This window comes from Meriones unguiculatus, assembly GCF_030254825.1.
Source record: "Meriones unguiculatus strain TT.TT164.6M chromosome 13 unlocalized genomic scaffold, Bangor_MerUng_6.1 Chr13_unordered_Scaffold_37, whole genome shotgun sequence".
Taxonomy (NCBI): Eukaryota; Metazoa; Chordata; class Mammalia; order Rodentia; family Muridae; genus Meriones; species Meriones unguiculatus.
Genome location: NW_026843647.1, coordinates 1524368 through 1549225, shown reverse-complemented (window position 1 = coordinate 1549225; position 24858 = coordinate 1524368). Strand labels below are relative to the sequence as shown.

The 24858-nt window shown below is 36.2% G+C and overlaps 1 protein-coding gene across 4 annotated transcripts; it reads left to right on the top strand.

The window, feature by feature from the left end:
• Positions 1–5936: 5936 nt before the first annotated feature.
• Positions 5937–23619, top strand: LOC132650974 (vomeronasal type-2 receptor 116-like). 4 transcript variants are annotated; one of them, XM_060376288.1, is made up of 6 exons: positions 6031–6103; positions 6874–7179; positions 9077–12758; positions 13477–13704; positions 14464–14587; positions 22433–23619. In XM_060376288.1, the coding sequence occupies exons 3-6, from the start codon at positions 12690–12692 to the stop codon at positions 23284–23286; spliced, it is 1275 nt and encodes a 424-aa protein (XP_060232271.1). In that variant the 5' UTR covers positions 6031–6103; positions 6874–7179; positions 9077–12689; the 3' UTR covers positions 23287–23619. The 4 variants fall into 4 exon arrangements, with proteins under 4 accessions (XP_060232270.1, XP_060232271.1, XP_060232273.1 ...); XM_060376287.1 differs by having other exon boundaries at positions 5937–7179; XM_060376290.1 differs by lacking the exons at positions 6031–6103; positions 6874–7179 and having other exon boundaries at positions 12734–12758; positions 13477–13591.
• Positions 23620–24858: the final 1239 nt, after the last annotated feature.

The window sequence follows — 24858 nt, the reverse complement described above, 5'->3', positions numbered from 1 at the left end:
GATGCACCACAGCTGTTTTGAGTGCTGGCAGCAGCCCAGTACCTACACAAAGGCAGACATAATCCTAGGTGCATTTATCCCCATTTACATAACACTAGAAGCACCCTTCACGAATATTTTTGACAATGACCCAAGGCCACTATGGGAACTCTTTCTGTGAGTACTTGTCTGAATGTGGTATGCGTGTTCTGGCTACAGGATAGTACCTGCTCTTCTGTGCACATGCAATTTCTTTGAGAATATTGAAGATGATACAGAGAAATGTAAAAGTTTTAACCTGTCCTCCTTCATTACACATCTACAAACATTTCCACTTCTCTTCCTTATATGTCCAATGGGGAAGAAATCAGAGAGAGAAACCACCAACTTTTGTGTCTAGTTCACTGTGGAATTCCATGCTCAGGTTTATATATTTTTGACACATTTCCTCTAATCTATCCAGAAAATATTCCACTCTTCTCACCTTTATTTGGGCATCTAAATGTCTTTTGTTTGAATGTTTCCCCAGATTTGGAGATTTTCAACTAAAATGAACTTCAGTATCCCCATGTCCTTAGCACAAATCTGAGCCTCTCCTGTTCTACATGATTTAGTCTCTTTAAAGTGTCTCAGAGTTTGAACACTGTGGTCACAGTTATGACTTATTTATTTCTCACTGATACTTTAATGCAGTGCTATGAAAGTCATGTCCTTCATGCCTGATATTCTGATGTCTACTTAGTTCTGTTGGAAACACAGTGACTTGTGGTGTGATTGGAGTCTTAGTGGTTTTAATTTCCAATGTTAGCATTTGTCCTTCTCCTCCTCTAGAATCTGAATTTTGTCTTAGGATTTATCTTTTTTGGTACTGAGTGTTTTATTTGTATTCCTTTTTTCTGATCCCTCATCCAAGTTCTCCTGTGTACTGTTTATTCTTGTCTCAATGCCAAGACAAATTCCATGTTTGATCCCATCTTCCTTTGGGTTATTCACCTCTTTACTTTCTGAAGTATTCACTGGCCACTTTATTGCTTTGAGTATACTTGTGTTCATTTGTTGGTTGTGAAGATATTGTAGAGGAGTCATTCAGCTTTTCCATATTTTCTGTTTTTCCATTCATGCTATATTTGGCATATTTGTTCACTTGAGTAACAATTCTGGCTTAAGATGATACTTTACTTGCAAGTATCTTCTGAAAGGCTCATTCTATGCACCTCCTTGTGAGCAGGAAAGAAGCCTAAAAGCCTGTGGTCCTCATAGCTGTATTGTTATGGAGTATGTGAAGAGAAAAATCCCAGGATGCCTGATTTATTTTGCAAGTTAAGTACTCTTAGGAATGCTTTCACATGAGGGAGAAACTATAGTTCATTAGCCCCCTACAGCAGGAGGTAGAAAGTGTACCAAGACCAGAGAAAGAAAAGAACCCCTCCTCAGAGATAGGCAAGAGACAGAAAGAATGAATTATTAATTGTCAGAAGTCAATCTAGAATCTGTTTGACTTGTGTTAGGGGGATCAAGTCTCAATTCCTTGGAGCTTACAGTATATTTTTAAAACTTTACTAAAGAAGATGAACACTTCAAATATTTTAATATAAACACAATACAGAATACACACTGTAACCCTCATTGTAAGAAAAGCAAATATCTGTAAACAGCTGGGTTAGATTCATGCTTTACAGCTATACCTAAATCTTGGAGATCAAAAAAGGATGGTTATGGGCTAAAGTCATGAAAAATGAACAGACATAGCTCTGTCTATATATATATAATGAAAGATAAGATTTCTGCACAATAAGAAGCACTGTGTCTTCAGAACAATGATAGGACATTAAAAAACTAGATTCTATAACTATGTGAACAGGAGCCACATCTTTCATCAGGTGGTTTCCATAGGATATCAGAACTCCACTGATTAATATTTTAAAACTCCAACATTCTGAAATCATTAAGTCTCATTTTCTCATACCTTAAACCACTGTCTCAGATATTTACAACTTGCATATAGATATCATAATTCACTGTCTTAATCAGTCAAAATTTATATCAAGTTTAAAGCCTCTGTTTCCCCCTCCAGCCATTTACCAGGAGACTCTGTTAATTAAGCAGTGCTTGAAAAGCAAGTTGTTTTAATTAAAAATTCTAACAATTAGTTGATATATATTAATAACATGATAGCTTTAGTTTGAATTTCATATATATTTATTTTTGTGTGATTATGTTGTTCAGTGTGATGCCTGTCAGCAAGGCAAACCTGTCTGGCATAATGCCTCCTTCAGCAGGTCACCTGCTAGCTGTAGAAAGAACAAGGATTGATTGTCACATATAGTATGGACTGACCAAACATCTGCTGCCTTGTTTTAAAAATATGCCTCAAGTTTCCTGATTGCTGTTCAACTTCTATAGTGACAACATACTGTCAACACCACCAGAGACCTGAGAGGGTTAAATTGAATAAGCAGTATAAACCAAATGGCCTCTGTATCAGTCAAAAAGTCTGATACCTGTACACCCAGTCTAGGGTCTAGGTTCCTCCATGGTGTTCAAATACTTTGTGGCGAGCAGACATTCTTTGAATGTCACCCAAACAACATTAAGACTTCAGTTGCAACATAGGGAATCAACAGCTTTCAAGCACCAGACCTGTAAGGTCTGAGAGATGTTTTATGGAAGAGGAATGTAGAAAAACTAATTTGTCTTGGCCAGGAACATTAGGGTATTCAACTCAACAGTGTCCAGAGGTTGGTCAGGGATATAATGATGGGTGAAGCATATGTCAATTCTTGGTTCAATTGTCAGCATTACTACAGTTCAGATATGATCAAGACAAAGGCTATTTCTGCCCATAGTATTTGTGAATTGCCTTAGCTTCTGACTGGAAGTGTAAATTTTTGTTTACCAGAGGGAGACTTTTTCTTTAGATTTCTTAAATCCATATTCAGAAGAACTCTCTGAAGGGTTTGGGGAACAACATCAAATTTGTTAACCATATTTTATAGTAAATAAATTTCACTGATATTCAGTTACTTATGTAAGGTTTGTCCTTGATTAGACACAGAGACACTTTTCTCTCTGTAGAGGCATTATGTTTATATTGTGCATGATAATAAGCCTACCTCTGAACATGTTAAAGTATTTGGTCATTTATAAGGTGTCTGACCATTATCCAGAATATTAATTATCTTTTACAGTTTTCAACAAGTTCACAGCTTTTAAGATTAAACTTTTGCACTTTTACCCATGGTAAGTTTGAGCCTTAACATTTTGATTTGAAGATTTAGGTGAAGATCTTTTACAACAAAAAAGAACCTTAAAACATAAATAGAGTTCACAGAAAGACTAGGAATGTCATTTTCCAGATATATTTGTAGTGTATCTTATAGAATATTAGTTTCTTATATGACCCAGTTTATCCAAATAGTTAAACATTAACATATTAAGCAAAGACAGAGAGGTTATATTTACATCTTCATGTAAAATTCTGGGATCCTGGATAGACCTTAGGAATTTATAAACCTTTGTTGCAGAAAATTAAAAAAAAAAAAGATTGTTGGGCTCTATACTATTTATTATTATTTTCCAGAACACTATCACTGTGGTGTTATTTACCCCTTATCACAAATAAAACACCGATATTGGTTAGATTTTATAATTGTCTTATTTATTTTGGGCCAGATAGATATTTCACATATGCTGGCTCAATAACCTCACCATTCATCTCCTAGCCCCCATCCAATGCCTTCCAATTTAATCCTCCTCATCTGGTCCACCTTCCATCTATAATCCCATAGTACATATTAGCATTCTACATATGAGCCTTTTCATGCCATTATTAGAGTCCTTCCTTAGCCCACATGGTATTTTCTCCACAATAACCCATCATGGCATCCTTCTTCCTCCTCACTTCCCGACCATCTGTCTCATGATTCTCCTTTCCCAGAAGCCCCAGAATCTTTGTCAGGCCTAACCCATTCTGCCATGCCCAGAATAGGACATTTAATCGAACAATCAGGTATGATTTAGGCAGGTTTTCAAAACTAAGATAGGTGTAACAGATCTTGAGTGCCAGTAACACACATCAGAACAACCTCCAATAGACCTCATTTATAAAACATAACTTAGTTATTTAACATCCGTTGTTCCTTACCTAGGTTTTTTCAACAAGCCTCATTTTGAACACAATTAGTAGAGATATATGTGTGTTTTTAGACAGTTATAAACTTAGACATACATTTCTAAGTCAGTCTCTGTTAACCTGAATAGATATTTACAAAATGTTGTCAAACATTTGATGTTAGTAAGTTCTATTTTCTAGAAACAGAAATTGTATTCCCATAACATATACACTATGTTCTGACATGTTTATTTTTCTAAATATGAATTGAATGCACATAATACACAAGCATGCTGTAGTTTTTTAGCTATTAATATTTTTTCTTACAATTTTTAACCTGACATTTTGTTGGTGATTTTACAGAGTTTTAAACCAAACCCAAGAATTTACAAATCCTGAGTTATAGAATCTATACAAAATATTCTTAGACCATGTATGGATATAACCTAGAACCTCCACTCAGATGTAGCCTGTGGTAGCTCAGTAACCAATTGGTTTCCCAAAGTGAGGGGAACAGGGACTATTTCTAACAGGAACTCAATGACTGGCTCTTTGGTCTCCCCACCCCCGAAGGGAGGAGCAGTCCTGTTAGGCCACAGAGGAGGGCTTTGCAGCCAGTCCTGAAGATACCTGATAAAACAGGATCAGATGAATGGGGAGGAGGTCCCCCCATCAGTGGACTTGGAAAGGGGCACGGTGGAGATGAGGGAGGGAGGGAGGGACTGGGAAGGAATGAGGGATCGGGACACGGCTGGGATACAGAGTTAATAAAATGTAATTGATAAAATAAAAAAATAAATAAAATAAAATAAAATAAAAAAAACAAATGTATTTATCTGTTTCTCTCTCTGACAAGAACACATCATTGAAACAAAAAGTTGACATCAATATGAGTTTATGTAAACAAATATTTCTGAAATAAACATGATCTTTCATAAAAAAAGAAAGAAATCTTGAAAAAATTTTATATATAAGCTACAAGTTTTTCTCCATTATTTTATATATTTATTAATTTTATATTCTGATAGAAGCCCTCCCATTATACTCCAGTCCCTCCTCTCACACACTCTTTCCCCCATTTTCCCTTCTCCTCTTCAGAGCAGGGGAAGGTTCCACATGGGTATCAACCAGCCCTGGCACATTAAGTCTCTATAAGACCAGGATCATCTTCTCCCACTGAGGCCAGACAAAGCATACCAGCTAAGGGACTAGGATCAAAAGTCAGATCTCAGGTAGCCAAAGGTTAAAATCATCAATGAAGATTTTATAGCCAGTCATTGGAGACATAGCTCTTTCCAGTAGTTATCATTCATACATGTACACATTCGCACAGTTGAATATTTGATATTGAGTAATTCCTGGGAAAGACTAATCCTCCCTCTGTCAATGGTTGCTAATTGCATGGTTTAGAACAATAGATTCTCTTCACAGCATCTAGCCATAGATCTCAGTTTAATATATTGCAACCAAATGAATTTCTACTTGGTGATGGCAGGAATGAAGGCATAATCTTTCCTTCAGTAGAAACCAGTGGACTTCAAGCTAATGATTTCTATTACTCTGCCTCTATTGGGCCAGGCAAGCTCTCACCTACCAGGGGTTTGGAAAGAAGCATATGAAGACCCATCCCCAAACATGGACGTCTATGAGTGAGACAGTTCAGCCCAACTACCTGCACCAAAATTCCATTTCCTTCTATAATTAGTAATTTTTTACTACCTTATGGAACTTGTGTTTTCCTCTTTTTTTTTTCTTATGCTAGGATAAGTTACTCTTTTATTTCACTGCCTTACCTTACCCAGGAAACTCTACTCAGCAATTTAGATGGAAAACTTATAGAAACACTTTTCCTTTCGTTATTACTTTTTACATTTTTATAAAATTATTTTGTATTTTTATTTTGTGTTTATGAGCTTTTTTGTGTGTGTTTTGCCTACATGTTTGTTTGTATACCACAGGTATGCTTGGTGTGTGCAGAGAGGAGAGGAGGACCCCTAGAACTGGTGTTAAATGGTATGGAAATCCAAAATGTGGCTACTGTGACTGAATCAGAGTCCTCCACAGTGCAGCAAGTACTCATAACATCTCAGTCATTTCTGAAGTCTCAAAACACTATTTTACACAGGTTTATTTATTTTTATTTCATGTACTTGAGTGATTGCCTTCTTGTGTGAATACAAAATGTGTGCCTGGTGGTCTTAAATTCCAAAAGGGATCTCATGACCTAGAGCTACAGATGGTTCCAGGACCTCCTGTGTGCACTGAGACTGATACTCTTCTTTGTACAAAAAGGGGTCAGTGTTCCTAGATGCCTGGATATCTATCCACCCTGCCATGCAACACTTTAACACCAAGAGTGCATACAAATAAAGTTGTTAGAATTTTTGTAAATGACTATGAAAATGAATAATTGCAAAACAAAAGGACATGAAGCTCTTATTCACATTCCCAGTGAACACCTTAGTGACTCCTCTATATTCCAATGTTTCCATGAAGAGAAACATCATAAACACCTATATATTCAGCAGTCACAGGACATAAAAAAGTTACACAAAATCTTTATCCACAAAATCTTCAGCAAGGAAACCATTATTAGTTATAGTTCAATTTCTGAGAGTTTAAGAGCCATTCCATGATGTTCCTGATTCGTCAGGGGCTTATTCACAAAAGCTGTACATGTCACAGTAAAAGTCAAGGCTTAACACTTCTAGGTTCCTGAATTTGATAAAGAGTTTCTGACAAAATGGGCTGACGACACTCATCATTCTGTTCTTCTGGTTTAGACCGAAATGGAGAAACTATCTATATATTTGATGACCTTATACTTTGCCATTGATCAGATCAATAAGGACTCACAACTGCTTCCCATTGTGACCTTGGATTTCCATGTCTACAACGCCTTTAATTCTAACAAAAAAAAAAAAAAAAAAACCCTGGAAGGCCCTCTGATGTCAATGTCTGGAAGAACTGAGTATGTTCCTAACTACGAATGCAAAACACAACACAAAGCTCTAGGAATCATTTCAGGAACCATGTCAGAATTTTCTGCTGCAATTGGAACACTTTTAGAGCTCTAAAACGTCCCACAAGTAAGTTAGAAAAGTATTTTGGTGCACAATCATAGGTCAAAACTGACAAAAACAAAAGAAAACAGAGAAGTGTTTTATGTTTAGTATAAGCAGATTTAAAAGAGCAGTGAATGAATTACTTTGATATGGCAATGGTTAACAGTAGAAAGAATGTCATAAAAATCATGCTCAGTACATTTTGAAAATTTCTAAGCCGATCACTTAGTGGAAACCATGACTCTATTGTCAAACACTGGAAGATGTACTGTGGATAGTAAGGCTGCATTTTATCATAAGCCAAATTGTACAACAAAGATACCTAAGTACCAAAGAAAGCATATAACAGTCTCAAAATTCCTACAGTTGTCAATACTGATGTATGAAAAAAGAAAGTCTGGGACATGTAACTAAATTTAGAACAATCTTCAATGTCATCATGGATGAAAATCTTTCAAGGAATTAACAATCTCATTCAGGAAAGTAGATCTCAGCGCAGCATTCACAGAGACCAACCACTTAAATAGATTGCCACAATTGACTCTTTCCAGGCTACACTGAAGAAAGGTATCCATCAGCCGCCATTACTACAAACAGAGAAAAATACTGTGTGAGCACAAGGGTCTGGAATAATGAAGATTATAAAACCACAGTGTAACTCTGATTGTTATCACTCAGTTTAACAATTAATAAATGTATTTTATCCTAATGTAACAAAAAATGAAACAGAATAATTTACATCTGTTTCAGAGACTTTTTTTTTTTCCTCAGTCAAATCTATCATTAGACAGGAATAATGCAATAACTCCTGGAAATGTGATTTTAGATCTTTACAACTTGTACCATTTTAACTTAGGTAACTGAATCTCTAAAAATTTTGTCAGTCTCTTTTTCTATTTGCTTTTCTAAAGCTGAAGGTTCTGAGAAATATGCTGTTATATGACCAGAAAGTACTTGGTAGTACTTTCTGCAGTCTTTCACTACATCAGATACTCTGTTGCATCGTCATTGCAACAAAGGAGATCTATCAGGTCTTTCAAAGACAGTGAACAGAATATTGTTTACTCCAGATACCTTAGTAACGTTGGAGCTCATGGTACTTGAAAAAAAAAAAACAACATATTCCATCACGTGATTAGAGAGACAAGCTAATCTCAGAGAAGACAGCTCCTCACCAATATTCTGTCCTTTGATTCTCATATGCAAAGAATGAACTCACTTCCTCCCTCCGGGTTATGATTCCAAATATGTGAAACTCAAGAATCACTTTTTTTTTCCTTTGCTTCTTCAGGTCACATATGGTCCCTTTGATTCCATGCTAAGTGACAAAGATACATTCCCAACCCTTTATCAGTTGTCTCCTAAAGACAGAGCTCTAACCCAAGTGTTGATCTCTTTATTGCTCCACTTTGGCTGGAGGTGGCTGGGGCTCTTTGTGTCAGATGATGGGAGAGGAAGGGAGTTTCTCTCAGACCTAACAGTAAAGATTGTTTCAGAAGATATCTGTGTGGCTTTTACAGAAAAACTGATAACTCAAAATTTAGAATATTTTATGATTATGGATTGCTGAACTTGTACCAACATATACAAGTAAATGTGATTTTATTCTATGATAATATGGATGACTTGGTGATCTCCCTCCCATACATTAATTTTTTTTTTAAGAATAAAGGTGTGATCATGGCAAAGCAACACCTGACATATTTAGAATCTACATTCAATGACAGGAATTTTTGGATATATATTTTCAGAGGAAGTTTCTCATTTTCAAAGAGGAGAAGTATCCCTGGCTTCAAGCACTTTCTTGAGGCACTTACACCCTCCCAGTACCCAGGAGATTCTTACTTCTCTAAATTCTGGGTTGACAATTTTGATTGTTCACCTCTTGGTTTTCTATGTGAAAAATTTAAACCCTCTCCAGCGAATATTTCCCTAAAGACTGGGGATGAAATAAATGATGTGATGACTACTTCTGAGCCCAGCTATTCCATATGGAATGCAGTATATGCAGTGGCCCATGCCCTCCATAAAATGCTGTTGACCAAAACTGAAATGGGACCTATGGATGACAGAAACAAGGGTGAGATTCTACCATGGCAGGTAAGCCTCATTCATAAGCAAGGGAATCACCAGGATCGTATATTATTGGTAAGCAATTTACTGTGGTTAACCAAGAGATCATTTTCTTCTTATAATTAAAAGTATATATTAAAATGCAAAAGGGTTTGTCATAGGATATCTATATATGTCTATAACTATCTGACATGATTTTGAAACTCAAAGCACAGATTTGAAGACATTAAATTAGAATGTGTTTCAACAAATGTTTCCTAACCTGACACGAAATTCTAAAATATAAATATGTGATTAATGTCAAAATATAGCAAGTTCAGTAATCAAAATTTATATTTTCTTGGAATATACCAATTGAAATAAGCTTTAGACATAATGACCATATCCAAAGCTGCTATTTCACATAAAATTCAATCTATATTTAATGTCAAAAGATCATAAAATTAATAGGGTCCTTTGCTTTAAAGAATCTTCTCAGTTTCATGAGGTCCCATGTATCAATTGTAAATCTTACTTCGTGGGGTGTTGGTGTGCTGTTCAGGAAGTTGTCTCTTGTGCCAATGAATTCAAGGATCTTCCCTATTTTCTCCTCTAATAGATTTAGTGTTTGCTTTTATGTTAAGGTCATTGATCCACTTTGAACTGAGTTTTGTGTAGATTGATAAATATGGGACTATTGATATTTTTCTACATGTAGGCATCAGCTGGATCAGAGATATTTGTTAAAGATACTCTCTTCTTTTTTTCCATTAGAGGTTTTGAATTCTTTGTAAAAAAAAAAAAATCAAGTGTCCATAGGTGCCTGGGTTTATTTCTGGGTCTTCAATTCAATTCCATTGATCAAACAATCTGTTTATTTGTGTGTGGGGAGAGAGGTTTGTTGATTTAGTTATTTTTGAATTAATTAAAGTTTAATCACTTTGTATCCCAGGTGTAGCCCCCTCCCTTATCCCCTCACAATCCCACCCTACATCCCTCATCCCCTCTTATGTCTCTCCTCAAGCCCACTGTTGGGGGGGGTCATTCTTCCCTTCCCTTTGTCCCTAGTACATCAGGTCTCATCAAGACTGACTGCATTGTCTTCCTCTGTGGCCTGAAGTTCTTTTATTGCACAGAAATGCTGAGTTATTATTTTTTGGTGTTCAAAATAATATTGAGAATTGTTCTTTCAAGGTCTGTGATGAATTGTGTTGTTATTTGGATAGGAATTATAACGTATATTGCTTTTGCTAATACGGTCCTTTTTACTCTGTTAATTTTACCAAGCCATGAGCATGGGAGCTCTTTCCATCTTTTGATATCTTTTCAGTTTCTTTTTTAAGAGACTTGAAGTTCCTGTAACAGAAGTCTTTCTCTTGCTTGGGGAGAATTCCACCAAGATATTATTTCTGGCTGTTCTGAAGGATGCTATTTTCACAATTTTTTTATCAGCCCATTTCTCATTTGTATTCAGGCCATTACTGATTTTTTGAGTTAATTTTATAGCAGCCACTTTTCTGAAGTTGTTTATCAGCTGTATAAGTTTTCTGGTAGAATTTTTGGGGTCACTTATATATAATAGTATATCATTTGTAAATAGGGATGTTTTTACTTTTTCCTTTCCAATTTGGACCCCCTGATCTCCTTTAGTTTTACTATTTTTCTAGATAGAACTTCAAGTACTACTTTGAAGATATATATATATATATATATATATATATAGAGAGAGAGAGAGAGAGAGAGAGAGAGAGAATGGGCAGCCTTGTCTTGACCCTGATTTTAGTGTATTTGCTTTGAATTTTTCCCCATTTAATTTGATTTTGGCTGCTTGCTATATATTACCTTTATTATGTCTATGTATGGGCCTTGTAGTCCTGCTCTTTACAGAACTTTTATCATGAAGTGGTGCTTGATTTTATCAAAGGCGTTTTTTACATCTAATTAGATAAACATGTTTATTTTTTTCTTCCATTGAATTACAGAGATGGATTTAAATATGTTGAGTCATCCCCACATTCCTGCGATGATGCTTACTTGATCATGGTGGATGATGTATTTGATGTGTTCCTGGATTGGTTTTCTAGTATTTTATTGAGTACTTTTCCATCTAAGTCTGTAAGGGAAATGGCTCTGAAATGTTCTTTTTTGTTGGGTCCTTTTGTGGTTTAAGGTATTAGAGTAACTGTAGCCTCATAGAATGAATTTGGCAATATTCCTTCTGTTATATTTTGTGGAATAGTTTCAGGAGTGTTGGAATGAGGTCCTCTTTGGAAGTCTGGTAGAATTCCATGTTACAACCATCTGGCTCTTGATTTTTTGGTTGAGAGACTTCTGATGACAGCTTCTATTTTATTAGAGGTTATAGGACTGTTTAACCTGCTTACCTTATCTTAATTTAATGTTGGCAAGTGACATATATCAGGAAAATCTTCCATTTCCTTTTGATTTTCCAAACTTGTGGAATACAGTCTTTTGAAATAAGACCTAATGATTCTCTGGAGTTACACTCCCTTTTCATAACTGATTTTGTTTATTGGGATACTATCTCTCTCCCTTTTTGTCAGCTTCTCTAGAGCTTTGTCTATCTTGTTGATGTTCAAAAAAAAACAGCTCTTGGTTTCATTGATTCTTTGTATTGTTCCCATTTTTTTCTTTGACACTAACTTCAGCTATGAGTTTGATTATTTCCTCCTGTCTACTCCTCTTAGGTGTTTACTTCAGTCTGTTCTAGAGCTTTTACATGTACTTTTAAATTGCTGCTATGAGAATTCCTTAATTCTTTTTAGAAAGGCACTTAATGCTATGAACCTTCCTTCTCCTTAGCACTGCTTTCATTGTGTCCCAGAAGTTTAGGTATGTTGTCTCTTCATTTTCACTGAATTCTAGAAGATCTATATTTTCTTTCTTTATTTTTTCTCTGACCCAATGACCACTGAGTCATTCAGTTTCTGTTAGTTTTATAGGTTTTCTATTGTTTCCATTGTTATTGAACTCTAGCTTTAATCCATGGTGGTCTGATAAGATACAAGGGGTTATTACAAATTTCTTATACTTGTTGAGGCTTGCTTTCTGACCAAGTCAATGGGCAATCTTGAAGAAGTTTCTGTGAGGTGCTGAGAAGATGGTATATCCCTTTTTGTCTGGGTGAAAATTCTGTAGATATCTATTGGATCCATTTGATTTGAGCATCAGTTAGTTTAATTGTTTCTCTATCTAGTTTCTGTTTTCATGACTTGTCTTTTGGTTAGTGTGGGGTTTTGAAGTCTCCTACTATTACTGTGGATATATTAGTGTATTATTTAAGCTTTAGTAATGCTTCTTTTACAAATGTAGGTGCCCTTGTATTTGAAGCAAAATACTCAGAATAGAGACATCATCTTGGTGGATTTTTGATATGATATGTATCCTTTTACTATGATATGTATCCTTTCCCATATCTTTTGAATAAATTCAGTTAAAATTTTATTTTATTAGATATTAGGATGGCTTCTTTCAATTTGCTTCTTGGGTCCATTTCCTTGAAAAAGCTATTTCCAGCCCTTCACTCTGAGGTAATGTCCTCCTTTTTTGTTAAGATGTGTTTCTTGTATGCAGCAATTCTATTTATATATCCATTCTGTTAGTGTCTTTTTATTGAGGAATTGAATCCATTGATGTTGAGTGATATTAATAACTAATGTTTGCTAGTGCTGGTAATTTTGTTTTTTATGGTTGTAGTGAGTTTCTGTGTTTCTCTCCTTTTGGTTTTGCAGCAATGGTGCTTTTTTATATTTTATTTGTTTTCTTGGGTGTGGTTAACTTTCTTTGCTTGGGGTTTTCCTTCTAGTGTACCTTAAAGCTGGGAAGCATAGACATTGGCATTTTGGGGTCCACAGCATAGCTTCTCACTTGCTGTGGAGTCACTAGAGTCCTAGCACTCAGTAACCATGTACACTCGGCACCATCATTTTGGATCCTCTTCAAATCTCCATCTTTTAAGTGGAAATATTTTTTTCTGGTGCTGGAGAAAGACACATTTTGCCAACTAAGGACATGCTACACACTATACTATCTTCTAACTCATAGATGATATTTCTACTTGTGTTTAGGAGCTCTAGCATTACTTCCATGGGGAATAATATTAATCTTGCTACATAATTGGAGAGACACCTAAACAAACTAAGCACCTTCAAAAAGAAACCCATGTCAGAGGGAGTGAAAATGAATTTCTCTTAGAGTTCAATGAGTAATCTGTATAGGCCACTCATATCTAATTTTGTCTCTCTTCAGCTGCATCCATTTTTGAGGAAAATTAAAGTGATAAATGCTGCCGGAGATGAAATAAGCTTTGATGAGAAAAAGAATATTATGGAAACATATGATATACAGAAGTTTATTTCATATAGTAAGCAAAATTTATTAATACTTAAAGTGGGAGAATTTGTCTTCAAGAGTCCACAAGACCAAGGCTTTTTCATCAATGAAGTTCTGATTCAATGGCCAAGCAACTTTAATCAGGTTGGGAAATTTTTCAGCATTTAATATAAAGGGAATTATTTGTAAAGAATTATAAACTTCATTGTGTAATATAAGGCAAGAGAAATGGGGTTTCTGTCTGACAATCCAACCCTTCCAAATGAGTTCTGACTTGTTGCCTCAGAGGAGAGAATATGTGGATGCCTTATACATTTCACAAAGGTGAGGCAGAAGTGAGTCACAGTTTGATCACCATAAATGGTTGTTGAACACTTAATAATGGAAAGTGAGCTAACTTCAAATCTCCATTCTACACTCACATATAATAACCTCAGAGTTCCCCATAAATACATACAATTTACTTTGTATCACAGTCGTAACCCCTCCCTCATTCCCTCTCAATCTCACCCTTCCTCCCTCATATCCTCCTTGCCCCTTTCAAAGTACACTGATAGGAGAATTCCTCTTCCAATTCCATCTGACCTTAGATTATCAGGTATCTTCAGGACTGGTTGCAATGTCCTCATCTACCTACCAAGGCTGCTCCTCCCTCAGAGGGAAGGGGGAGGTCAAAAAGCCAGTCATTGAGTTCTTGTCAGAAATAGTCGCTGTTCCCTTTACTAGTGTAACCCACTTGGATACTGAGCTTGTGATTAATATAAAAAAATAAAAATTATAAAAAAGTTAAACACACAAAAAATACATACACTTTACCTAGAGTATGAGCATTTAAGTTACTTAGCCAAAAGTATTTTAAATTAATGTTCAATATTATGACCAGTTTTTCTGTGTTGCCTTCAGACTCCTCAATCTGTATGTACACAGAGCTGTGGTCCAGGATTCTGGAAAGTTCTACAAGAAGAAAGACCCATTTGCTACTTTTCTTGTGTATTTTGTCCAGAGTGGCACATTTCCAACCAGACAGGTAGAAAAATAATACTTTTCCTCAACTGCTTGGGAATGTAGAAGGGGAAAGTTAAGTAACTATGGTGTCATAATGCAATGCTGTTCTCCATGTCTCTTTCCCTCATCCCTGAATCCATTAGTAATCACTGCTGATGCCACAAAATGTGTGAAGATTTGAGTGGCAATTCTCATGTTATTGTGTCAGATGAAAACTACTAAAATAAAAAAACCTGCCTTTTGGTGCATGACATGGCTATCTCCATGGTATAGGTTCCCCATTAAATGTGAGATCTCCACTTGTCCAGAATTGATTTTTATTTCTGCAATAAACAAACCTAATGATTTTTGCCTGAAGATAACTCCAGAAAAAGTACATGTATGATTATTTCTTGAGTGCATGAGAAATAGAATTGCATTTATAACACTTACATTTGTCATCTTCAGTATCAACAAGAGTAGAAAAAGCAAGTTGATGTAAATAAAAATATGGTTGCCTGTTTAGGGTTATGTTCAAATGTGTGATAACATAGACAAGTAATATCATCTGGCATGTGCAGGTTGTATTTTTAATACAAACAAACACACACACAAATAAACATATAATAAATAAGACGCCATGAATTTGAGAGAGAATAGATATAAAGTGGCTCAAGAAGATGTTCTAGGCAAAGAACAAGAAGAGGTATAGTGAGATAATTATGTTCTTTTTAAAAATGAAAATTTTTATAATAAAATATAAAGTCAAAATGAAAATACATTAATATAATGATGAGAATCTACTATTTTTTTATCATATTCAAAAAGGCCAATCCTTAGACAACTGGATAACAAACAAAACTTTTTATGTTTTATTAAAAACAATAAAATGTTGAAAGATTAAATAAATATTCTTTATATTCTGAGATCTAGTGCTACCATAGGTTAAATTCCTTGCAGTGTGATATATGACTTCACATACTATGTTGAAGAGATATGGAGAGAGCAGGCAGTCATGCCTTGTGCCTGATTTCAGTGGGATAGATTTAAGTTCTCCTCTGTTTAGTTTGATGTTGGCTATAGGCTTGTTGTATATTGTTTTTACTATGCTTAGGTATGTGCCTTCTATTTCTGATCTCTCCTAAATTTTTAACATGAATAATAGGTGTTGGATTTTGTCAGATGCTTTTTTGGCATGTAAGGAAATGATCATGCATTGTTTTTTTTTTTTTTGTTTTTTGTTTTTTTTTTTCTCTTCAGTTTGTTTATATGGTAGATTACATTGATGAATTTCTGTAAACTGAACCACCCCAGCATGTCTGGGTGAAGCCTATTTGGTTATGGTGGATGATATTTTTGTTGTATTCTTGGATTCAGTTTTCAAGTATTTTACTGAGTAGTTTTGCACCAATGATCATAAGCAGTATTGGTCTGAGGTTCATTTCTTTGTAGGGTCAATGTGACTGTGGCCTCATACAATGAGGTTGGTGATGTTCCTTCTGTTTCTATTTTGTGGAATAGTTTGAAGAATATTGGTATTTCCTCTTCTTTGAAGGTCTGGTAGAATTCTGTGCTGAAACCATCTGGACCCGGGCTTTTTTGATGGGGATTTTTTTATTACAGCTTCTATTATCTTAGGAAAGACAGGACTATTTAATTTATTTACCTGATCTTGATTTAACTTTGGCAAGTGGACTCTATCAAGAAAATTGTGCATTCCATATAGATTTAAAAATTTTATGACATATAGACTTTTGAAGTAAGACTTTTGATTTTCTTGATGTGTGTCCTTACATACATGTTTTCATTTTTTATGTTGTTCATTTCGATAGTGTCTTTCTAACTTTTAGTTACTTTAGCTAAGAGATTGTCTATTTTGTTGATTTTCTCTAAGAACCAACTCATGGTTTTGTTGATTCTTTGAATCACTTTGTTTTTAGTATATTGATTTCAGAACTGAGTTTGATTATTTAAAGCCATCTACTCCTCTTGGGTGTGTCTGTATCTTTTTGTTTTTTCTGGATCTTTCAGGTGTGTCGTTAAATTGCTTGTATGACATGTCTCAAGTTTCTTTATGAAGGCACTGAACACTATGAACTTTCCTCTTAGGACGGCTTTCATTTTGTCATAGGAGTTTCGGTATGTTGCACCTTCATTTTCAATTAATTCTTGAACATCTTTAATTTCTTTCTTTATTTCTTCCACGACACACCTGTCATTGAGTAGAGAGTTGTTCAGGCTCGATATATGTGCAGGTGTTTTGCTCTTTTTGTCATAGCTGAGGTCCAGCTCTAGAACATGGCAGTGTAATTGGATACAAGGGGTTATGTCAGTCTTCTTGTATCTGATGAGACTCGCTTTGTTCCTGACTTTGTGGTCAATTTTGGAGAAGGATCCATGATGTGCAGAGAAGAAAGCATATTTGTTTGTGTCTAGGTGAAAATTTTTGTAGAAATCTCTTAGATCCATTTGATTTTTGACCTCTGTATTCTTCATTATCACTATTTAGCTTCTGTTCCAATGATATGTCAATTGGTGAGAGTGTGGTGGAAGTCTCCCACTATTACTAAGTTGGGACTGATGTGTGATTTCAGCTTGAATGTTTCTTTTACAGTGCAGGTGTCCTTGTATTTGGGGCATAGTTTTTCAAGATATTGATGTCCTAATGGATTTTTTTCGATGAAGATGAAGCATCCTTCCCAATCTTTTTTGATTAATATTGGTTAAAAGTCTATTTGATTAAATATTAGGATGTTACTGCCACTTGCTCCTTCAGCCTATTTGATTGGAAAATCTTTTTCTAGCACTTTATTCCAAGGTAGTGTCTATCTTTATGGCTGAAGTGTTTCATGTTTGCAGCAAAATGTTGGATCCTGTTTGTATAACCATACTGTTAGAATGTGTCTTTTTCTTGGACTGTTGAGTCCATTGATGTTGGTAGATATTAAAAACCAATTAATATTAGTTCTTGTTACTGTGGAGTTGGTGCTAATAGTATGTTTGTGTGCTTGTGTTCTCTTGATTTTTTTGTGATGTCATCTATATCCTGTGCTTCTTGGGTTTAGATTATCTCATTGGTTGGAGTTTTCCTTCTAGTAGCTTCTCTAGATCTGGATGCTGCAAAGATATTGTTTAAATTTAGTTTTGTCATGGAATATCTTGTTTCCTCCATCTGTGTTGACGGTAACTTTTGCTGGGTCACTTTTGCTGTCATCTATGGTCTCTTAGTGTCTGCATAACATCCACTGAAGCCCATCTGGCTTTCATAGTCTCTGTTGGGAAGTCTGGTATGATTCTGATAGGTCTGCCTTTATATCTTATTTGGCCTTTTTCCTTGCTGCTTTTATTTATTTATTTTTTCATTGGGTAGATTTAGTGTTTTGATTATTATGTTGCACAAGTATTTTCTTATCTGGTCTAGAATATGTGGTGTTCTGTAAGCCACCTTTATGTTTAAGGCTATCTCTTTCTTAAGGTTGGTGAAACTTCCACAATTTTATTGAAAATAGATACTGGACCTTGGAGCCTTGAATCATCTGTTTATTTTATTGCTATTATTCTTAGGTTTCATCTTTTCATGGTGTCCTGAATGTTTTGCACGAGAAACTGTACTTTTTCTTTTCTTTGAGAGATTTATCAGTTACTTCAACTACATCTTCAATGCCTGAGATTCTCTCCCCAATTTCTTGTATTCTGTTGGTGATGCTTATCTCCATGGTACTTGATCACTTTTCTAAGTGTTCCATACTCAGTTTTCTTTGTTTGTGGTTTCTTTATTAATTCTAGTTTTCTAAGGCCATGAAAAGTTTTATTTCCTTCACATGTTTGATTGTGGTTTCCTGTCTATTATGGCCTCTGTTTGGTTGTATTTGCCTGTATTTCTTTGAGAGATTAGTTGTTTTCCTCTTCACATGCCACAAATAATTGAATAAGCATAGATTTAAGGTCATTTTCTTGTGTTACAGCTACATTAGTATATCCATTGTTTTTTGGGGGGGTTAGAGCCATGGTCTCCTAATTTTTGTTGACTGTTATTTTATTGTAGACTTTTGCCATGTGGTTGTCTGTAGCCTTAGCTGTTTTGTTCCTGGAACCTGCACCAAAGACTGAACCAGCTTGTCTTTGGAGTCTAGTGTAGCATTCAGGAAGATGAGGAATGTGCAGTGGCTCAAGAATGGGTGCTGGCAATTCAGATGCCGGTGTCTTCAAGGGCAGTGAACAGGCCAGGTAGTGAGCAAAAAAACAGATGGGAGTAGGTGAATTGAAGGTCATGGAGTGTGCATGCGTGGGAGCTCCGATGTTTGGGGTACAGGTGCTGCTGCTGGTCATGAACACTGAGCATATGCAAGTGCCCCAAAGGGCTCCAGGCCAAGGTGACAAGAGTGGGGGTTAATCAGAAGAAAGCTGGGCTGCAGCTTATAAGCCTGCCTAAAACTGTGTTCCTTGTATGAAGATTCCTCTCTGCTCTGCCATATTGGATCTGAGATCCCTGTGTTTCTCTTATTCTCCTGGTGTCCACAAGGTGTCCAGAGAATATGTGGCTTGATGGCTGGGATTCTGTCCCAATAATCCTGATGTTGATCTCAGGGGAGCAGGAAGGATCTGAGGTCTGGTTTCTACAGCTGAGAGACCCTGGGGGTCCAAACTCACTGGAGTATGTGGAAGGGCAGGCTGCCCATAGTTTGCTACCCCTGGACCTGCTCGATGGACTTCGGGACTCTGATCCTCTATCCTTCAGTTATGGTGCACTCTGGTCTCCAACATATTAGAGTCTCCTTTTGTAATCTTTCAGCTTCCTTAATTTCTTTTTTGGTAAGATGCTTTCATGAGCGTTTGAATTTCCTCATGGGTCTCTTTAGATCTATTTAGGATGTTGAATAAAAGTTGAATTCATGTTTGAGTCATGGTTTCTTGGACCAATCTAAAACTTACCCATTTCATGTGCATTTTAAGCACTCTGCTATATAATTTTTCTAAATGTTCCTTTAGAATATTCTGAATATCTTTGGATTCTGTAGCAATGTTTTTCCGTCACTTCTGATTCTACTAATTTGAGTCCTCTACTTCTTTCTTTGATTTACTTGAGACAAGGGTCTGTGAATTTTGTTTATCTTCAGAATGAACCAACTCTTCCTTTAGTTAACACTTGCATTTTCTTTGTTTCTGTTTCATTCATTTCTATTACAATCTTACTATTTCTTTTTAATGGATTATTAATTGATTTGTTTATGTACTACTGCAGCATCTAATCACACTTTTCCTCCTAGTCCCTCTCTGTCACCTCACCTGCCAACCCATGTTCCCTTCCTCTCTTTCTTTTCAAAAAAAAGGAGCCTTCCTTGGATATCAACCAGCCTTGACATATAAAGTTGCAATAAGACTGCACAACTTTTGCTATTGAGACTAAACAAGGCAGTCTAATTATGGAAAAGGAATCCAATGGCAGGCAAAAGAGTCAGAGACAGCTTTGATCTTGCTGATAGGTACCCTCATGAAGACCAATCTGCACAATGGTTACACATGTGCTCTTAGAAGTCCCACATGAGGACCAAGTTGCACAACTACTACATATGTGCAGAGAGCACATATCTGTCCCATGAATACTTTCTTGTAGGCAGTTCATTCTCTGTGATCCTGTACCAGGAACCTTTCTGTGAGGCCATCCTCAGCATGGAAAAGAGAATTGGAGTATGTTTGCAAGCAGGGTGTTCCACAGAGTATATACTATATGAGGGGTCAGTAAGTGAAGGGAGTGAGTCAGGTGCAGTGGTCAGGGGAATCTCTCAGTTGACATTTAAAATTCAGACATTTCTGTAGCTCTGATTTACTATCAAAAAGGTCCTTCTGTATTTATACAAGTTTCACAGTTCAAACGCAGACTAATGATTATACAAGTGGTACAGAGTGGGTGTTTGAGTTTTTTCCATGGTTACAAGTTCAGCAACAATTAAAAAAATACAAACAGAAAAGATAGTATTATAAGCCCATGACTCTACTTTAAGGAATCAAAAATATCTCCTGCAAAGAAAACATATTTAATGTATGACAGTTTGCTTTTAGACTGGCAGTGTTTGTAGTATGAGTGCAGTCCAGAAAAACAGAAAATACTTTAACAGGTCTTTGTATGAATAGCAAATACTAATAAATAACTCCTTTTACTATATGCATCATCATCATGCTATAAAGTAGAAAAAGTTTATTTTAGTCAATCTGTCCTATTTACTGAGTTTTATTCCATCAGGAGTGTATCCTCTCTGATCTTTAAACTACATTTTCAAGGAGCTCTAAACCTATAATGAAAGGAAGTCTTAAATCTATAACTGAATCTCCTGGCCTCTCAGGGTTTGCACAATGCCTTGTTTACTCTGCACCAAAATACTGTTTAGGGGAAGATACCCCAAGAAAACTTCTGAAATAATGGTCTCATGTCTAATATGCTTATCTGTGCTTAATGATGTCCCAGGCAGAAAGAAGATTTATAAACAGTGTACACATAAAGTTAAGTTTTGGATTTTCATAAAAAGACTCAGACATAAATTTTTGTAGAAAAAACAAATGGAATCATAGCGCAGAAAGCCACTACTAAGGAGACACACACAAAAAATATCCAAAAAGTTAGAAGAACAGTGATTTTAACAATCTGCTCAGCTTTGCTGGCATTACATCAAGCAAAGTAAATGACTTTCACCAACTCCAGTGAATATTACTGTGCCATTTTCCCCTTTCTGATGTAATGATTTCAATATTTATAGACCTCTTGTGTGACATATAGGGCTTTTTTTAGTCTTCAGAAAATAACCAGAAAAACAAGTGTGGAAATTAGAATAATTCCTAGGATTACTCTGGAATTATAATGAAAAGACCAAGAGTCCTGTACTGAGTCAAAGAATGCCAAAGAATGTAGAAATGCATTTGCAACTTCTACAGCTGAGATAGGTACTGGTTGATCTGAGCTTAGAGCTGCAATTTGTTGATGCAAGTGTTGTATGCTTACCACCAAATCAGAATTGTTTCATAGGCCATGGATGTGGGATCTAATTTCTTCACATGGTACCTTGGGAAAATATGTAGAAGCAGGGTAATAAATATCTACTGAAACTGTGAGTAACAAGCAAAATGAGAAGAACCCATGATGGTGTAATCAGGGAAGTGTATTTGGATACACTGATATGATCAAAATACTATACTTAGTAATTTAAATCATTCAACCAAGGACCATGTATGGATATAACCTAGAACCTCCACTCAGATGTAGCCTGTGGTAGCTCAGTAACCAATTGGTTTCCCAAAGTGAGGGGAACAAGGACTATTTCTAACAGGAACTCAATGACTGGCTCTTTGGTCTCCCCACCCCCGAAGGGAGGAGCAGTCTTGTTAGGCCACAGAGGAGGGCTTTGCAGCCAGTCCTGAAGATACCTGATAAAACAGGATCATATGAATGGGGAGGAGGTCCCCCCTATCAGTGGACTTGGAAAGGGGCACGGTGGAGATGAGGGAAGGAGGGAGGGACTGGGAGGGAATGAGGGATCGGGACACGGCTGGGATACAGAGTTAATAAAATGTAACTGATAAAAAAAATAAAAAAATAAATAAAAAATAAAAAGTACCTGAAGGATTACTTGAGAGTCTTACTTTTTCTGAATATGAGAAATATAGATTTCACTTTAAATGCCTTAGACAAACAGTAATAAATTCTTTAAACAAAACTTATTATTAAGTATCAAGGAAAACAATAGATTGGGATTCACAAAGAGTTCATGATTTTGGCACTATCATGAAGCCGAATATGCCAGGCTATACAAATTATTGAAAAGAACTCTTATGAATTAAATGTGCAATGTATAAATACATGTATAAACTGAAATGTTGATTCACTTACTCCGCACAGATCAGCAGGAGTGCAGTGTTTGCCTAAGTCAAGACTATCCAAACCCTGAGAGAAACCAGTGTTTACCCAAGGCAGTGACATTCCTATCCTTTGAGGATCCTCTGGGCATGGCTCTGGCCTGCACAGCTCTGTTCTTCTCTGTCAGCACATTTATAGTTTTGGGGATCTTCCTTAAACACCGAGAATCAGCCATTGTTAAGGCCAATAACAAGACTCTCAGCTATATCCTGCTCATCTCCATCCTCCTCTGCTTCTTCTGCTCCTTTTTCTTCATTGGACGCCCAAACACTGTCTCCTGCATACTGCAACAAATAACATTTGCACTTGTATTCACGTTGGCTATTTCCACTGTTTTGGCAAAAACTATAACTGTAATTCTGGCCTTTAGGATCATGAAATCTGGGAGAACAATGAGAAGGTTGTTTGTCTCAGGCATCTATAATGCTGTCATCCCCATCTGTGTCCTGATTCAACTTATTCTCTCTGGAGTGTGGCTGGGAACCTCTCCTCCCTATATTGACATAGATGTACACTCTGAACATGCTCATGTCATCATTTTATGCAATAAGGGCTCAGCTACTGCTTTCTACTGTGTGCTGGCATACTTAGGAACCCTGGCCCTAGGGAGCTTCACTGTGGCTTTCCTAGTGAGGAACCTGCCTGACACATTCAATGAGGCCAAGTTCCTGACATTCAGCATGCTGGTGTTCCTTAGTGTCTGGGTCACCTTCATCCCTGTCTACCAGAGCACCAAGGGCAAAGCCATGGTGGCTGTGGAGGTCTTCTCCATCTTGGCCTCCAGTGCAGGGCTGTTGGGGTGCATCTTTTTCCTAAGTGCTACATTATTCTCTTAAGACCTGATAAAAACTCTTTGAGATGTTTGAAAAACAAAAACTAGCAAAAAAAGTGGTCATTTTCATGTATTAGTTTTCTAATACAACTCATTAGTGTAATAAAATTAAATCATTTACCTACTTTAAAGTAACTTTTTCTGAAATGTGTATTTAAAGAAATATAAGAGCCCCTCACTTTGTCTCCCAATCACAGACATTTTATTTCAGAATAGAAGCTGCTGTTAAAAACAAATTTTAGTAAGTTATGCATGTTACATATTAATTTGTGGACAATATACATATTCAAAATGTAATTATATGATAGTAATTGATATAAATAGTACATGAACTAAATACTTGTTCTCTTTGTTATTTTGGGGAGTATAACAGGGTTTTGGGTGGTATATGAGATTCTTCTACAGAACAGGCGTGAAAATTGATCTCTGGAAAGAGGGTGGGGTGTCTTTTAAACAGGTTGAGCCATTCCAGAAATCAGAGTGGAGAATTTTCTAAATAGAAAAAATAAATCTGCTGCCTGACTCCGCTCTCTTTTCCTTGACATACGTAAAAACAACTCGACATCCCACTCTATAAATACTTGCTCAGCCACCTTCATTGCTATTCTGTTCACAGTAGGTAGGAAATGGAAACTCATAAATATGTTTAACACAATAAATATCATACACATAAATAGATGTAAGTAAAAAATATAATTTAGGTAACCCATATCCAGAAGACAAATATCTTTCATTCTTTACTCTGTGGCATCTAGCTCCAAATGTTGGTTTGTGAATATTCATCATGGAATAACTGTAGAAACAAGAAAGCATGGTAGGGAAGCAATACAATGGCAGGTACAATTGATCCTATTGAGATAAACCAGGGGAGGTACTCTAATTATGAAGGAGGATAAACATAAAAAAGGAAGTGGGTTAAATAACAGTAAATTTTTGAAAGAGTTTTAAGCAATCATACTGTGAATTATCTACATAAAATCCCTATAATACATGTAAGTCCATTCATGAATATAAACATGTTGCAATCTAGATATTTTTAATAATGCACACAGATGAGTATAGTTCACCACTGACCAAATTTTATGCTACTGGTATATCTAACCTGAAAACTACAGTCCATTTCCAGCCTGAAAAGATGCTTTTTGTTCAGTCTGAAATACCTGAAAATAACAGGATACAGAATGAGGAACTAGGAAAGTGAAGAGGTGCCTTGCTAACTCCTGAAAGTTGAATTTCCACCAAGTGTCAGGTTCTTGGAACATAACTTTATAGTTGTTCTCAAGTGCTTGCTTGTCAACAATACATAAGACATTGAAGACATGGCATGCATGCTTGTGGATGCTCGTGTTCCACTTAACATTCACCAAAGTCCACCTAAAGAGTAAAGTACACACAAACCCAGCCATACACCCTTCACTATTCAATGGTAACCTGCCTATAAGATTTGCTGGTGTGCTTGTGGCACAAATTTCATGGAAGTGACCAATTAACATCTGGTTGAGTTTCAGGAGGCCCACTCCATGATAAGGAACCTTGATCCAACATGGCTTGGGTGGCCAGGAGCCTGAACCTACAC